The sequence below is a fragment of the Macaca nemestrina genome, chromosome 13 (genome assembly GCF_043159975.1).
Source record: "Macaca nemestrina isolate mMacNem1 chromosome 13, mMacNem.hap1, whole genome shotgun sequence".
In the NCBI taxonomy this organism is placed as follows: domain Eukaryota; kingdom Metazoa; phylum Chordata; class Mammalia; order Primates; family Cercopithecidae; genus Macaca; species Macaca nemestrina.
In genome coordinates this window covers 43,525,040-43,541,220 of record NC_092137.1, presented here as the reverse complement: position 1 = coordinate 43,541,220, position 16,181 = coordinate 43,525,040, and the positions used below count along the sequence as shown (strand labels likewise).

Below are 16,181 nucleotides of genomic sequence, written 5' to 3'. Positions count from 1 at the left end.
CCTTTGAGACCTTAAGTGTATTTTTTTCTTTTATGGAAGAAACTTAGAGAGACAGGGGCTATCCCACTTATTTCAGAAGGGCTTGAGACTCTTCCTCACCGCTTTTAATGGTGGCCAAAAAAAGACCTTCTTTGCCTTCATATTATCAACATGTTGTCTTAACTTTTTAAAGCAGCATAGAATTCACCACATGTTCTTAATTCTCTTCCTGGGGCCACTTATAGGCCTGCAATTCTTGAATATACTGATGCTATTACTAGACACAGGCACAGTGCACTGTAAAAACTTGGAATTTCTGAAGTCCTTCCTACTTGGAGTGTTCTCTTAGACATCACGTCAGACCACTGGGTAGAAAGCATTGCCACCATTCTCAACTGTACTGATACTCAGAGAGGTTTCTGTGACTTTTGCAAGTCACAGAACTCAGTGTCCAAAGCAGAATGAAAATCCAGGTGTTCTAATTTTCTATTCTTATAGCTACTAGATTCTAAATGTGCTCCTCAGACCCCCTCCCTGCCCCCAGTAGGTGACAAAACAGTAACCTAGAAATTTTTTTCTTAGTGTTTACATATATATGTATAAATTTGTCTATGATCTAATCTTTCCATCTAAAGAATTTGTGATGGAATATTTAACCATTGCTTTATAATGAATGTTACTTAATTAAATATTACTTCAAGAATTGGCTTCTTTTTTGGTAATTGTGTTACTTTTTTGAGGAGAAGTTTTGTTTTGCTTTTTAACCTTGTTGTGTGCGTTTGGAAACTACCCTAACACAGGGTATCCAAAAGCAGAAAATACTGGCACTTTTCCCACTTTCCATTCTTCCTCTTGTATGGATGCCAGAATCCTTTGGGAAATCATCATTTACAAAAGTCAGGAGCAAAAGGAGGGGCACTCTTTAGTGTACAGTCACTGCTAATTGGAAACTAAACATCTGTAACCATGTCAGAGTTATTTGTATTTGAAAAGAAACATTTATATACAAGAGCCCTTTCGGTAACATAAAACACACTGTAACACAAAGTGTGTGCATTGGAGAGGTGGGTGACAGACGGAAAGGGAAGCTTCCGACAAATGACTGTGCCATACTAAGTGAGGTGATTTGCTAATTAAATCTCAAAACATTTTCAGAGTTTTTTTTTTTTTAATCAAGTGAAGTTTCTCCCTGACCCCTCCCTCATCATTTCCTATAGACCAAAGCAAACATTTTTCTGCATTTGCCAGTTACGGATTAAACATTTAATCATTTAAAAAGAATAAGTGAGAAAATGAATGAGTTGTGGGAACTGTCACAACTACTGTAACCATAGCTGTCTGTTTTCCCACAGATAATGTGGGGTGACCTCTTCTCCGTCCTGAAACTGTGCTGCAGGACCTACCTGACAGACAGAACTGTCTTAGGGGGAAAAATAGCATATATTTTTTTTAAACTCACCCCATACTTCTTTCTCCTCTTCCCCTACCTCCCCCAACACCATGATGAAATTCTGCTCCGACTATTCTAGTTGTACAGAAATTGTATCTGTATTTCTTTTGGCATATTAGAATAAACGTTGGCGATAACCTCTAAGGTATTAGAAACATTGCTATTGTAGGGCCCTGTCCCTCTACTCCTGAGCCAACATGGCCATGTAGCCCTAATGGCCTGATTCTTACCAAGTAATTCCTTCATGAACACAGATTAATTTTGAAGAAAGTCAAGAGGCCATCTCTTTTCCCCTGCAGAGTCTACCATCTTCTGACCTTCCCTATTCTTGTCATCTAAGACATTTCTGTAAGTTGAGTTACTTTTTAATTGGATGAAAAATCATGAAGTCTTGAGTGTTCTAGTCAAGAACTTATTTAAGCTGGTACTTAGCATATTGGACTTTCCTCTCAATCTCATATCTGTGAAGACTTTTACTTTACTCTCAATCAATCAATCTCATATCTGTGGAGGCTTTAAAGTGCACAGTTTCAACAAAATGGTTATGGCCTTTCAGGTTCTGAGTGTTTATGAAGATGACTTGTAGATGACCTGCCTTTACAATGACCTTTCTAGAATCTCAAAATAACCCTTGTTCACGACTTTCACTATTTAAGAACTGGCTTTTATTCCAGCTCTTTTGGTATGAGTCAGCCCAGAGGCAAGGATTTGGTGATTTGAAGGTCCATCTCTTGTTCTCTTAACAATTAGTTCAGACCATGGACTATGCTCTTTGTGGCACTCCCCAGTATGGCCTATCCCACTTCTCAGCCTTAACTTTTACTGTTATTCATGAACCTCTGCATTATTCAAACACATCTACCTACACCTTGAGTATTTCTAGTCTTGCTTTATACCACTTTGCCCTTGGTTGAAATGACTTCAGATCTTTCTTGGCCTACTTGAATCATGCTTGCTTTCCTGAGTTCCATCCTTCTTCTGATTTTCTATAGTCATAATGTCAAGATCACTTGCTTCTCACTTTTCCTATACTGTCTCGTACTTTTGGTCATTTTTTCAAATATACTTTTCCTCTGGCCAACCAAAGTATGGGCTCTTCAAAGACAATGGTGACTGTCTTATTTTTTATGGCACTTATCATGGTGCTTTTGCTTATCATAAATACCCAATAAATAGTTAACGAGTAAGTTGTTTTTTGATACTACCTGTTTATTGTGTTATTCCCAAGCCTGTCTATGTTTAATCTCCGTGATAAAGAATTATAGGTGCTAACGATGTTTTTAACCAAAGCAAAGTCACCTGTAGAACTAATGCAGATACAAAACATCATTTGGAATAAGGAGCAACTCCTGTCTCCCCCTAACCCCTGAATGTTCCAGCCCATGCTAGAGAGAATGTAAGTATATACAAAGACAGATGTAGAGATGACTGTTGAATGGTCTTGTGTTTTTATTTCTCCCCAGGTGTGGTCACTCACCTGTCTATCACTCCCGTGAAATGGCAGCTCGTGCCTTGGTCCCATTTGTTATGATAGATCACATTCCTAATACCATTCGAACTCTGTTGGCCACACTCCCCAGCTGCACTGACCAGTGTTTCCGGCAAAACCATATTCATGGGACACTTCTCCAGGTAAGTAAAGTTGCTTTGTGTGACTTCTGTCAAACACCATAAGATGAACTCTGGTTTCTCATGTACTGTTAGCTGGTGAAGATTTGATACACAGCCTCTTAACTTTGTAGAACTTTTTTTCTACTTCTGAAAGATCAGGTATCTCCTAGTTATGCTTTTTTCATCCCAAATATCACTACAGTGTTACATTGTGATTCTCTCAGATTATCTTTTGCAATAAATCCCGTGTTTTCTACAGTATACTTTCTCCCACTTGGCCTTACCTCTGTGAGCCAGATAAAACTTTGTCTTTTCCATCAAGTATGCCTGCAAAACATTCTGGGCTACTACCTGTTCAGAGTAAAACTGGAAGCTACCTTGAGAGAGGTTAACCTAAGAGGCACAGGAAGAGTTATACACATCAGGGAGAGTTTGCCCTGTGGCACAGCACCTTAGTACATGGAAGTATTGAACCTTTCCTGTTTACTCTGTGCTACCAAAAAACCTTATTATTTTGAACAAATGTACAAGTTTTTTGTTTTTAACCTAACACTTCTTCTAGAAAAAAGTAACATACAAAAAATAAACGAGAAAGAGACTTTTTGCTGAAACTGCCCTATTTCAACCCTAACTTGAGGACAGGTAGTATTGGTGAGGTCTTGTGTTCAAATGGCTGCTATAGTTGCTCACCCGGGCATAGGGTTAGGGGTGGAATATAAATGTCAGGTCATGTTCTCGGTTTATGAACAGAGTTGAGAGATGGCCTTGAGATCTCAATACATGTTATAAGCCTGAGATCGACACTGCTGATGTGGCAGGCAGTGGCTGGAGTGATTAACAAGATGAAACTTTGGAGCCAGACAGCCTGGGTGTGAATCTCAGATCTACCCCTCATTACTTATACATCCATGTCTTCATTTTTGAGATAAGGATAATAGTAGCATATACCTCATAGGAACTCTGTGAACACTAAGGGAGTTAATACATACAACATGCTTAGAATAGTGCCTGGTACACCACAAGATATATAGATAGTCTATTATTAATTTTAATAAACCTGTACTATAATGAAAACTAGTTATTTCATAACTCATTCTCCCTAGGTAATAAGAATGCAAGATAGAACTATCTTTGTCTTTTTCTTTTTTTTTTTTTTTGAGACAGGGTCTTACTCTGTTGCCCAGGCAGGGGTGCAGTGGTGTAGTCTCGGTTCAGTGCAAACTCTGCCTCCTGGGTTCAAGCCATTCTTGTGCCTCAACCTTCTGAGAAGTTGGAATTACGAGCTTTCTGCACCCCCACTGTTCCCACAGTCGCCAATTTTTGTATTTTTAGTAGAGATTGGGTTTCACCATGTTGACCAGGCTGGTCTCGAACTCCTGACCTCAAATGATCCACCCACCTTGGCCTCCCAAAGGGCCGGGATTATGGACATGAGCCACTGTGCCTGGCCGTTCCTTGATTGTTTTCTATATTCAACAAATATTTACTGAATGCCTACTACATACCACTGTGTCACAGTCATAATAGCAAGTAAGTCAGTTTTTGCCTTGAAGGAGCCAAGGACAAAAAAGTACCAGAAAATAGGCAATCACAATGTAGTGCGCTAAGTGCTGGGTGAACACATAGCAGGGCCACCAGGCTCCTCTGGGAAATCGAGGAAAATGTCCCAGAGGAAGCAACATCTAAGCAGAGACTGAAGAAGTTAGCCAAGTAAAGAAAGGGAAGGAGTCTCCCATGCAAAGAGAGCAGCATAAAGGCTCCCAGTGGGTGAGAAGGTAGCCCCTGAGTGGGAACCTACTGGTTTGGGTGGGACTGAAGTTCTAGGTTGGCAGTTTTCAAATTTGTCTCAGGACCTCTTTAGACTCTTAAAAGCTATTACGGCTCCCAGAGAGTTTTCTCTATCAATATTCAATTAGAAAGTAAACTTGAGACAGGCCGGTGTGATGGCTCATGCCTATAATCCCAGCACTTTGGGAGGCTGAGCTGAACAGATCACTTGAGGCCAGGAATTCAGGACGAGCCTGGCCAACATGGCGAAACCCCATCTCCACTAAAAATACATAAATTAACTGTGTGGTGGTACATGCCTTTAGTCCCAGCTTCTCAGCTTGGAAGGATGAGGCACGAAAATTGCTTGAACCCCAGAGGCAGAGGTTGCAGTGTGCCGAGATCATGCCACTGCCCTCCAGCCTGGGCGGCAGAGTGAGACTCTGTCTCAACAAAAAAAGTAAACTTGAGAAAATATTAAAACACGAGGACTCACAAGTACATATTGCATTAGTCATCAAAATAATGACATCCTCACACACCTTGTAGCCTCTGGCAAACTCCACTGTACACTCATGAGAGAATGAGAGTAAAAGAGGAAACTATTTTCTTGGCATCACTTGAAAATAATTTGTCTTGGGGACCTCTTGAAAAGATTGCACTGCCCCAGACTGCAGTTTGAGATCATCTAGTCTATGTTACATACATTATGGGTCTTAGGTCTTTTCTTTACTATCAGCTCTTGAGCACTCATCTCCCTTGAGTTCTCACTACATCCCTGTGATGAAGAGAGGGGCAGGGGTTATTGTCTTGGTCTTAAAGATGGACCATTGTGACCCAAAAATTATTTGCTCTGCCTCAAAATTTATATCTCTTGATTGTGTCAGACTCTGCTGATTCTTCGAAAGAGCAGGGCTGGAATGATGAGGAATACAGAACAGCCTTTCCAAAGTGTATCTGAGTTAGAAGGAAGGCCTAGCTTGTCAAGTGGATAAGCCATCAGATTTTCTTTACTGAAGATCCACTCTTGGCTGAACTTTGTCCAAATAGTTTGGTTGGAGTTGCTTCTTGGGCTCTCTCATCAGTTGTGCAAATGAGCCTCCCAGCCTTGTTTCCCATACACACTACTGACAGTTCTGGCTGAGTTTCACCAGTCTGCCCAGCAACAAAACATGGTCTTTTGCTCTGCCTCTGGGCTGCTTTTGATAGTCTCAAGTTTACTTCTTCTGCTAGATAAAATGTGAAATCCTGTGGAAAGGGTAAACCCTAGAACTCTGGGTTTGTTGTGGCTGTTGCTCTTGTTCCTAAGTGTTGGTGAGATGAAGGGCTTGTTGAATAAAAGCCAGCAAATGTGGGTGTTGGGTATCGTATTCATGTTTGTCAGGCAGATTCCTACCTTTATCAAGGTTGGTTTACCCTGGTTCAGAAAAAGAAGTCAAAGGGATGTGGAAAGTCTTTCTGGCGTGTCCATTTGAGTGTCACACCTGCGTTGTCCTAGTTCTGTCCATCCTGTGGTTCTTTCTGGGGAAAGCATAAAGGGTTAAGTTGGGAAGGGCTCTTTTTCTTTTTCCTTTCTACATCTTATAGATTCCTCTCCACATAAAGCTACCTTTGAAATCATTAAAAAGCCTGCACCTGGAAAAGAGGTGTTAGAGATTGAAAGGAATGATCATCTCCATGGGATCTCCAGAGCCAGCTAAGTAAATATAAAGTTGTTATTTTTTTCAAAAGCAGGAAATCATTTTGTAGTCAGAAAACAAATTCTTTCACAGAACATTTTCTTGAATTATACATTTTGACCGCTTTGAAAATGTTTACATAAATATATCAAATCTCAGAGTATTTCTATAGTATACCTTCAAAACAAGAAATATGCTGATCTCTGAATTTTCTGGGACTATGGAAGAAAGACTCAAATTATAACACTTGCAAAAAAAAAAGAACATGTGGGATTCATTTCTTAATCATTTTAAAAACCAGAGGTTCATAATTGCTGTGTTGAGATGGTTAGAAGTAACACACATTAGAAAAGGTGAGGTTATGCAGCAGATTCATGAGAGCCAGGGGTAAATGACATTAAATCTCAATAAAGGCTAGATAAGAGCCATGGACATTACCTCATTTGGGAACATCACTAGCAGGGCTGCTGTGTCTCTTAAGTAGAATTAACCTTCTGTTTTTGTTGCCGAAACTCTTCATGTTGGGGACTTAACATTATTACTAGGTTGCTTATCACTCTCAAGAGATCATATTGGAGTTCAGAAAATTCTTATATTGAGGAGGAGCTCAATATAAGAGGCCAACAATCATGAGGAAGGGTTTATTCTGATTCTTGGGTACTTAACTCACATTTTGGGTAATTCATAAGAAAATGTATACCATTTGAAATAAGAGTTTGAATTTTCAGCTTTTTCATTTCTTGTCTATTTTGGGTTGTTGTTGTTGTTGTTGTTGTTGTTATCTACAAATAAAAGGTGATCTATTGCTCTTTAATTTAGCTCTTTTTTTTTTTTTCCTTTTGAGACAGAGTCTCACTCTGTCGCCCAGGCTGGAGTGCAGTGGCGCCATCTCAGCTCACTGCAACCTCTGCGTCCTGGGTTTAAGCAATTCTCCTGCCTTAGCCTCCCGAGTAGCTTGGATTACAAGCACCCGCCACCACGCCTGGCCAATTTTTGTGTTTTTAGTAGAGACTGGGTTTCACCATGTTGGCCAGGCTGGTATGGAACTCCTGACCTCAAGTGATCCCCCTACCTCAGCCCCCCAAAGTGTTGGGATTACAGGCATGAGCCACCGCGCCCGGCTGAGATAACATATTAAACTCCAAAGCCTGTGTTCCTATTTTCTTTAGAATGTGCTGCCTCTGATGCGAATAACAACTTTTTATGGCTAAGGAGAAGAAACCAAGAATCCATCTAAAGATAAACTTTATCACTCAGTTGCTCCCCTTAAATCTAATTTAGTATGTTATGATACAGTGGAAACAAAGTAAATCTATTTGTGTTATTGAGACAGAAGAAGTCAGTGAAACCCAGGGAAGCTGTGACCCGTAAAAGGTATATTGTACCCTTCCCTCTCCACTCATCTCTCTGTCATCATTTCTCTTTGGTCTTCCATTTAATGCTACTAAATCTGTATCTGGAAATACAGATCCTCCCTTGGGACCTAGCCTATAGCCAAGTCCATAGTTGCCATACCTTCTGTCATCCTTAAGGGTCTGACAAAACCTCTCAAACTTGGGTAACCATAGGAGTTACGGATCCTAGATCTAGGAACTGATAGGACCATGAGAAGTTGGTCAGGACTAAATTTAATTCAGCAGACACTGTAGCTTGCTTACCCTGTTCTAGGCACTGGTGAAAACATAAGGAGTTTGCCTTTGAGGCAAACTTAAAGAGAGCTGTGGGTTAGAAGCCAAGTGAGCCCTCAGGGACCAGGGATCATATGAGTAACAGAAATGAAGAGGAGACAGAAGATACAATGCCAGACAGGGCATCAGGCATAAAAGGAGACTGAAACTGAGGCCATTTCTGCTTGAGTCTGGAACATCCCAATATACTCTGTGTTTGCTATAGGGTCAGAATCTTTACATGATGGGAACAGTAGTGTTGGGCTGGATGGGACACATGAAGACCGAAATTGGACTAGACCTTGGCATTACCTTTATGGGAAGAAAACCAGAAAACAAAGAAAGAAGTAAAGGTAGGCTATTTCGGCCAGCTAGTTGTATGAAGGAATCACTGTGCAAGAAGCAGGGATGGTACCAACCGCCCTTCAGTCTATGCTACAGACGGGAGCAGTGGAAGCAAGTAGAAAATCAGTGACAGAGGTAGCCTTAAGTGTCAACTCTACTGGAGTTTCTTAAATAGGGAAGCAAATGAACATTTATAGAAAAGATATGTATATATATTTCTATTAATATTGCTGTTACATCAAAATTTGTGATTAAATATAAAAGAACTATCATTTCCATCTTTTAAAAATGTAATCACATGAGACAATGTCTTAGTGCTTTAAGAATTTTAATATCATTTGTATTTCTTAAAAGTACAAAATTGTGAAACATAAAAATGGTCCAGCTGTCCAGAAATGGAACATTTCTTGATAGATTCCATTTGGCGACCTAAGATGTTGACCATCTCCATTGTTGTTTGTTTTATGCCTCGAAAATATTGTTTCAGAATGGAAAATCAAAAAGAAAAGCGTGAAACTATGCTGATGTTATAAGTTATAGGTGGATTTCTGGTCTGTGTGCTTTTTTTCTGGAATGAGTCATCATTTGAAGAAAATGCTCACTCTTGTCAGGTGGCCAGATTTATTCTTTCTTTTTGAGAACTTCTGTTAGTATGAAAGGAGAAAAATCTAAGTTGCTAGAAAGGTCCCCAGTCCAAAAAGTGTTAAGGCAGAGTTTCTCCAGTGGTGTGGCTATGGATGTGCCAAGGTATTTATCGATTCCTTCAGCTCTCAGGGAGTCTGAGTGTGGCCTGGCAGGGCTGGGGCCTCTAGGCAGTCACCTGCAGCTGGGAGCAGCATCGTCAGTTTTATCCCAGAGTGCCAAAGAAAGATTACTTTCTATGTGTGCCTTGATGTGAAAAGGATTGGGAAGCACTGGACTCTTAAAAAAAAAACAAACCTAAAGAAAGAACTAAACCTTGTTAAATCTTACCTTTTGGCAATATATTCCTTTCTGGATATAAGCCCAGAAAAGTCATTTTTAATTAAAATGCTACTTTTGAAGATGAATTAATCCCTTCCTTATAAACATCCAAAAGCTTTTATTTAGTGTCTGTTACTTAGGGAGCTTTTGCTGGGTGTTGGAGACAGCTCTTAGCTGCCAGGTTCTGGAGCATTGACTGTACTGCACTGTCATTATTCCCCAGGCAATGTACTGCTGTTTTGAAGTGCTCAGAACTCAGAGTATCAGTCAGGGGCATGTGGAACTTAGAGATTTGTCAGTTGATTAGAGTAGGGGAATTAATAGCAAAAAGAGGAAAAAAAAAAAAAATATATATATATATATATTTAGTGCGAGAGCGTGTGTGTGATGTACCAGTCACTGAGTTCCTCCAGAGCCTCTTCTGGAGGATAGGTGTTATTCCCATCCTACTGGTGAGAAAACTGAGAACAGGAGGGGTTGTGAGATTTCACTAAAGTTATGCAAGATTAAAACTGGGATTCAAGCTCAGGGTTGTTTGAAGCTTTTGAGCTTGTGTAGTTAACCACTGTACTATACTGCTTCTCTGTATAAGAAACTCTGTATACTGCTTCTCTGTACACTGCTTCTCTGGGTGAAGACAAGGAATATTGTCAGGCGAGAAGGATTCTCTCTGGGGCCTTCGGGATTGTGAGCAAAATGGGACTTGATATCCATCTGTTTATTCATTCATTTGACAACTGCTAATTGAGCACGTGCCAAGCACTGTTTTGGGTGCTTAGGCTACATCAGAGAACAGAAGAGACACATCCTTGCCCTCCAAGATTACTGCTCTCAGTGCACTTATATTCCAGCAGCAAGAGTAAAACATATCAGAACTTATTATAGTAAATATAATAAGTAAGTTAGATAGTTTGTTAGAAAGTAATTGTTGCTGCAGACAAAAGAACGAGTAGGCTAATGGGAATCAGGAATAGATAGGAGAGGAGGGCAGTTGGCATGTCAGAATAGTCATCATTGGAAACAACGTTTGAGCAAATTATATCACATCACAGGACATGGGAAAACTTTCTTGTTTTTTGAATAAAGGTAAAGGGTGGACGTCTTTTCGTCTGAAACTGCTGGCTGCAGACATCTGTAAGCAGGTATACCAAGTGCATGTTTGAGACTATCTTTACCCATAGGAAAGTGCCAATAGAGTGGGCAATAGTGGATAAACAAGGCCAGGAAGGATGCCATTACTTTAGAAACTTAAGAGCTCCCTAAAGTGAGCTCATCACACTATAGATGCCAGAATTGCTGGGGACTCTGAGGTCCTTTTCATCTGGAATCATAGTGAATAAGGTCAATCTGTCATGGTTCTGATGAGCTTAGGCAAAGAGCAAAGTATCCGTCATATTACTTTCTCTGCTTTCTAGTATGACATTTACCTTAACCCTCTGGACCTGGGCCTTAGAGATGTAGAGTAAATGTGGAGAATGTTTATTCTTCTGTTTAGCAAATATTTATTGAGAAGTTAAGTACATCATACTACATACTATGTCAGGTACTATGGAGGATACAAAGAAAATTTATAGCATATTCCCTGCTCTCAAGAAGCTTATGAGCTACCTGGAAAATAAACCATTGACACTGCAGACAGTTACCCAGAAATACATGGCTACATGTTACGTGCACCAAGCATGTGGCCGAGATCACACATCTGAGAGGCAAGACCAGGATGGACTGGAGAGATCAGAGGTTTCAGGGGAACATTGGGCCTTGGGATAAACCTTGAAACTAGCTTTCTGTTTTTGAGGCAAGGGACATGGTATAAGCCCAGGCATGGGGGAGGGCATCAGAAAGTGTTTGCAGGAGGCAATGAGCAAACCAGCCTGTTGTGTCAAGGAGAGAGGATGTGTGAATGGCAGGGTGGGTGCAGGTCAACATGTGAGAGACCACAAATGCTGGGCCAAGCAGTTTGGGCTCTGTAGGCCTGTAGCTTTCAAAGTGGGGTTTGCAAGACAATAACATATGTGGAAGAATACGTTAGTGTGTTATTTATTTTATCGCATCCTTTTTTATTATTATTATGGTTATTGTTAGAGACTAGGGTATCGCTGTGGTGCATAGGCTGGCCTTGAACTCCAGGCTCAGTGGTCCCCCTGCCTCAGCCTCCAGAGTAGCTGAGACTACAGGTGTACCTGGCTTTTAGCTATTATTTTACATTTGATATGTAATGTACATAATGTATTCATAGAATAGTATATAATTTCTAAGTTAGTAAGTACACAAAAGCTGGAAGCATGTGCTCAGAGAGGTCCTTTCAGGTAGTAGGTAAGAGCGGGCTCTGGAGCCAGCTTGTCTCCCTCTAGATCCTAGCTCTGTTGCTTACTTTCTGTGCTATTTTGGGTGAGTTACTTAATTTCTGTACCTCCACTTCTTCTGTAAATGGGAAAATAAAATGACCTCATAGGGTGGCTGTGAAGATTAAGTGAGTTAATATGTGGAAAGTGGGTAGCAAGGTCTCTGGTATATAGTAAATGCTCAGTAAGTGTTGGTTGCTATTATTAATACTTGCTGCTGCTGCCACCACCACTGCTATGGGTGGGGGGTGGAGGGAGTTATGATTAAAAATGTAAGAATCTCTGATGTAGATGGTGAGTAAAAGACCTTGAGCTAAAGAAAACTGTGTTTAAAAAAATTAATGTTGTAATTGAAATAATACTGTAAAACGTGAGGGTTCCTATTGATAAGTGAGTGCATAAGAGAAATAAGTCCATTTTCAGCAATTTTGACTTTACGTTGTTATCATATTTCACAGAGAGGTTCCTCCAGTCAGTCACTGTGTTCTCTGCCTTCCTGTAGATCATGTTAAAGATTATAAGAGCTGAGGTTAGCTCAGATTTTTAAGAGCAGAGTTCCTGCGTATCAGGTTGTTATTCCTTGCACCTGTTTTGTTTTGAATTACATCCTCTCCCTCAGACCCCAACGGAAACTTGAGAAATCAGTGTCTCATGCTGTCTGAGACAAAGGACTCTTTTTATCATGGGAAGGGAGAAATTTGAAGTTCATAAAGTGAAAGGAGATACAGGATCCTCCTAGATAGGTTAATCTAGCATATTCCAAGTTTTTTTTTTCATCTTGGAAGTCATGCTTTCCATCCCCTCCAAGCCATTCCACTCTTATTGTCTGAGACTTCATATGACTGAAGATAATTCTGAGTATACTTTAAAAATTATGCAACACAACGAAACATCTCACAGTGGGCACACTGTCAGACTTTTGTCATTTCCTAGAATCCCTGTAAAATATCTGATGGTATGTGGTCCCATAATGTGAAGGGATTTGTTTGGTGGTTCTCATCCAATAAAAATAGTATTATTTGTTGTTACGTGTTTTTAGTATATGCAGATGGAATAGGCAAAAAGTAATACCTTTGTTTTTATTAGGGTAGGATATTTGAGATTGCACGGTTTATGTACTTGTGCTATAGTTCTTAGATATATTTATGGCACCCAACATATTTGAGTTACTAAGGACACAGCTGACCATTTAAAAGCACTGTGGTTGAGTATAGCCAATTTGGTAGCCACCTGAGGCCTGAAGTAAAATCAACACACAGGCCTAAAGGAAAGTTTAAATAAGTAATACAAGTCTTTTCCTATTTTAGACCATATTATTGTTCATGACATTCTTGCATTTCTCTGTATTGCTACCCACTTCACCCTTTGCTTCTGTGGCAGGGTTTCTCAGCCTCAGCACTCTTGACATTCTTTGTTGTGGGTGGCTGCCTTGTGCAATGTGGTGTGTTTGGTAGCACCCCTCCTTCATTTGTGACAACAACCACCACCAAAAATGTCTCTAGACATTTCCGTATGTCCTCTGGGGAGGCAGGGGGCAGAGGCGGGGGCAGCTTGTTGAGAACCTTTGTTCCATGGTACCTATGGATTTTCCCCATCATCCCGTGGGATAAGGCATGATACAGCTCTTTTAAATACCAGCAACCACAAAAGAAACCGTTCCTGACCCAGGCAGAAGTTGTGGCTCAGCATTCTACAGTGAGCCATGCATAGGCATAAATGAAAAGGTGGGGGGATACAAAACTCAGACTGGAATCACTAAGGAGGCGCTTTCCTTCCTCTCTCTTTCTTTCTACTGGAAAAGTGTTGTGAACGTATAAGCCAGCTCACTTTTAAAATTGTAGCTTCTTATAGCGTGCTTCATGTCCTTGTTCCAACCTGTTTCTGATCCACTTTCATGATATATAGCTGAAACTGAATTCTGCCCTCCCCAGAGTCAGAAAGCATAATAAAATTCTAGTTTCTGTTTACCTAAGGAAGCTTCGGAAAATAGCACATAATTAAAATTGTATCACTTCTTTACTTGAAGCACTGATGAATTGCCAGGTACAGTTGCTATCTATTTCACTGATCCTCTCTTGGGTTGGGGACAAGAGGCTGTGTGAATGAATCTTCTCTAAGAACAAGAGGTTCTGCTGAAAACTTAACCCAGAACATAAAAATTTTTTCTTTGAGTTAAGCATAAAACTTTGTCCATATTCCCAGATTCAGACCTCAGAAAGGAAACTGGTGGATAAATCTAATGGGTACTGAAAATACATGGTGGAGATAGTAATTATGCTTTTTTTTTTTTTTTTGAGAGGAAGTCTCACTCTGTAGCCCAGCCTAGAGTGCAGTGGCGTGATCTTGGCTCACTGCAGCCTCCGCCTCAGCCTCCTGAGTAGCTGGAATTACAGGTGTGTGCCACTGCATCTGGCTAATTTTTTGCATTTTTTAGTAGAGATGGGGTTTCACCATGTTGGCCAGGCTGGTCTTGAACTCCCATCCTCAGGTAGTCCATCCGCCTCAGCCTCCTAAAGTGCTAGGATTATAGGCGTGAGCCACCGCACCCAGCCCGTAATTATGTTAAGATTTTTGAAAGGACCTTAAATATTATATAGATGTCATATATGTAAATGTCAAAGTCAGTAGTAAATCTGGCGCTTGACTCTGAAAGTAGTATGACGCATACAAATAAGACTTTTAAAAACATATCCTTATTATTGCTTTTAGAAATTGTCAAATCATTCTTACACGTGTTTTTCTTTGTCTGTCTGGGGAAACAAAGGAAAACTACATCTATTATATTAAATATAATTATATTTCTTTCTGTTTTGGACAAAGGCATATGTTTGAAAAAAACATAAGTTAAATCTTACTTGAATTTCTCTTGTTACTGTCAATAGCATGCGTATTTTGTGCCTTCTCTACATCAAGTGAATGGGATTATTGAGGTATGAATTTGTACTTGCAAATGTTCACCTTTGTTGCCAAATGTTGCCTTCCTGCTTCGTCCTCCACTTTTTTATCCTTATTAATTAGTGGGTTGTGTGTTATAGTCTTGAACTGGTAGCTCTCTGAAGCAGTTGTTGAGGTGCGTATAGGCATCAGATATCACATGTTTTACTGATGGACCCACGTTCATATGGAATAAGTGTTTAGAATCTTGCTCATTTTTCTATTTGGGATGCCTTTTTAATCTTTACAAAGTAAAATTTCTGGTGAGGGGGACATTTTTCATTAGCTTCCTGAGAATTATATTTCTAAAAAGGAGTCTAAGATTGTTTGTTTGGAGTTTTTTTTTTTTTTTAATATCAAATGGATTTAAGAGGTTTTTTTAAAGTTGTGACTTTGAAGAGTTTACAAGTGCCAGAAAATTCCATCACCTTTGTTAATCTTCAAAGAGATCAGTATAATTAACATTTTACATGTGCTGTTTGACACTTTTTTCTTCTTATTCACTTCTTAAGCCTTTAAAAAAAAATTTTAGATAGTAAGATGAGTTTTACATGTAAATTTTAGTCCATCTATAGCAGATAGACTTTTAGACTTTATGCTTGCCCTTTCTTCTTAGATTACAGGATATATAGTCATTTTTATATCTAACATGTTTCTGAAATGCAGTTTCAGTTTCCTGCTTTATAATTGATTTTTTCAAATATGTGAGACATTTACTTGTCCAATTACCAAATTGTTTTTTGGGGTTTTTTTTTGTGGGGTTTTTTGGTTTTGTTTTTCGTGTTTTTTGAGACAGAGTCTCACTTTGTCACCCAGGCTGGAGAGCAGTAGTGAGATGTTGGCTCACTGCAAACTCTGCCTCCCAAATAGCAGGGACTACAGGCGTGCACTACCACACGTGACTGATTTTTGTATTCTTAGTAGAGATGGCATTTCACCATGTTAGCCAGGCTTATCTAGAACTCCTGACCTCAGGTGATCTGCCTGTCTTGGGCCTCCCAAAGTGCTGGAATTACAGGCGTGAGCCACTGCACCTGGCCTCCAAACTGTTTTTTAATTTTGTTTATTTATTTATTTTAATTTAATTTTTCATAGAGATGGAGTCACAACTGTGTTGCCTAGGCTGGTCTTGAACTCTTGGGCTGAAGCAATTTTCCCGCCTCAGCTTCCCAAAGTGCTGGGATTACAGACATGTTCCACTGCATCCAGCCGCAAATTTTTCTTATACTGAAAAGAAGTATGCATTGATCAGTTTGAGAGAAAATTGAAATAGTCATCAGGTCTGTTTCTTAGATGTGCATATAGAGAACAGAGATACAAGGCAATAATTTATTAAAATTCATGATTGAACATACAGATAGTGTGTTCAATATGTACATTTAGGAAAAAGATGCTAGAAATTTGAGTTGATGTTCTTCAAAGGAAACTCTTAGAGTAAATTAGA

General features: G+C 39.7%; 1 protein-coding gene across 11 annotated transcripts in view; it reads left to right on the top strand.

Moving 5' to 3' along the window:
- Window positions 1–16,181, top strand: part of LOC105464931 (THADA armadillo repeat containing) — a 356,256-nt gene that overhangs the window by 186,339 nt on the left and 153,736 nt on the right. For all 11 annotated transcript variants that reach the window (XM_071076636.1, XM_071076633.1, XM_011713068.3 and 8 more), the window contains one exon: window positions 2,893–3,061. In XM_071076636.1, the coding sequence (XP_070932737.1) occupies window positions 2,893–3,061 (169 nt within the window). The remainder of the gene's footprint in view (window positions 1–2,892; window positions 3,062–16,181) is intronic.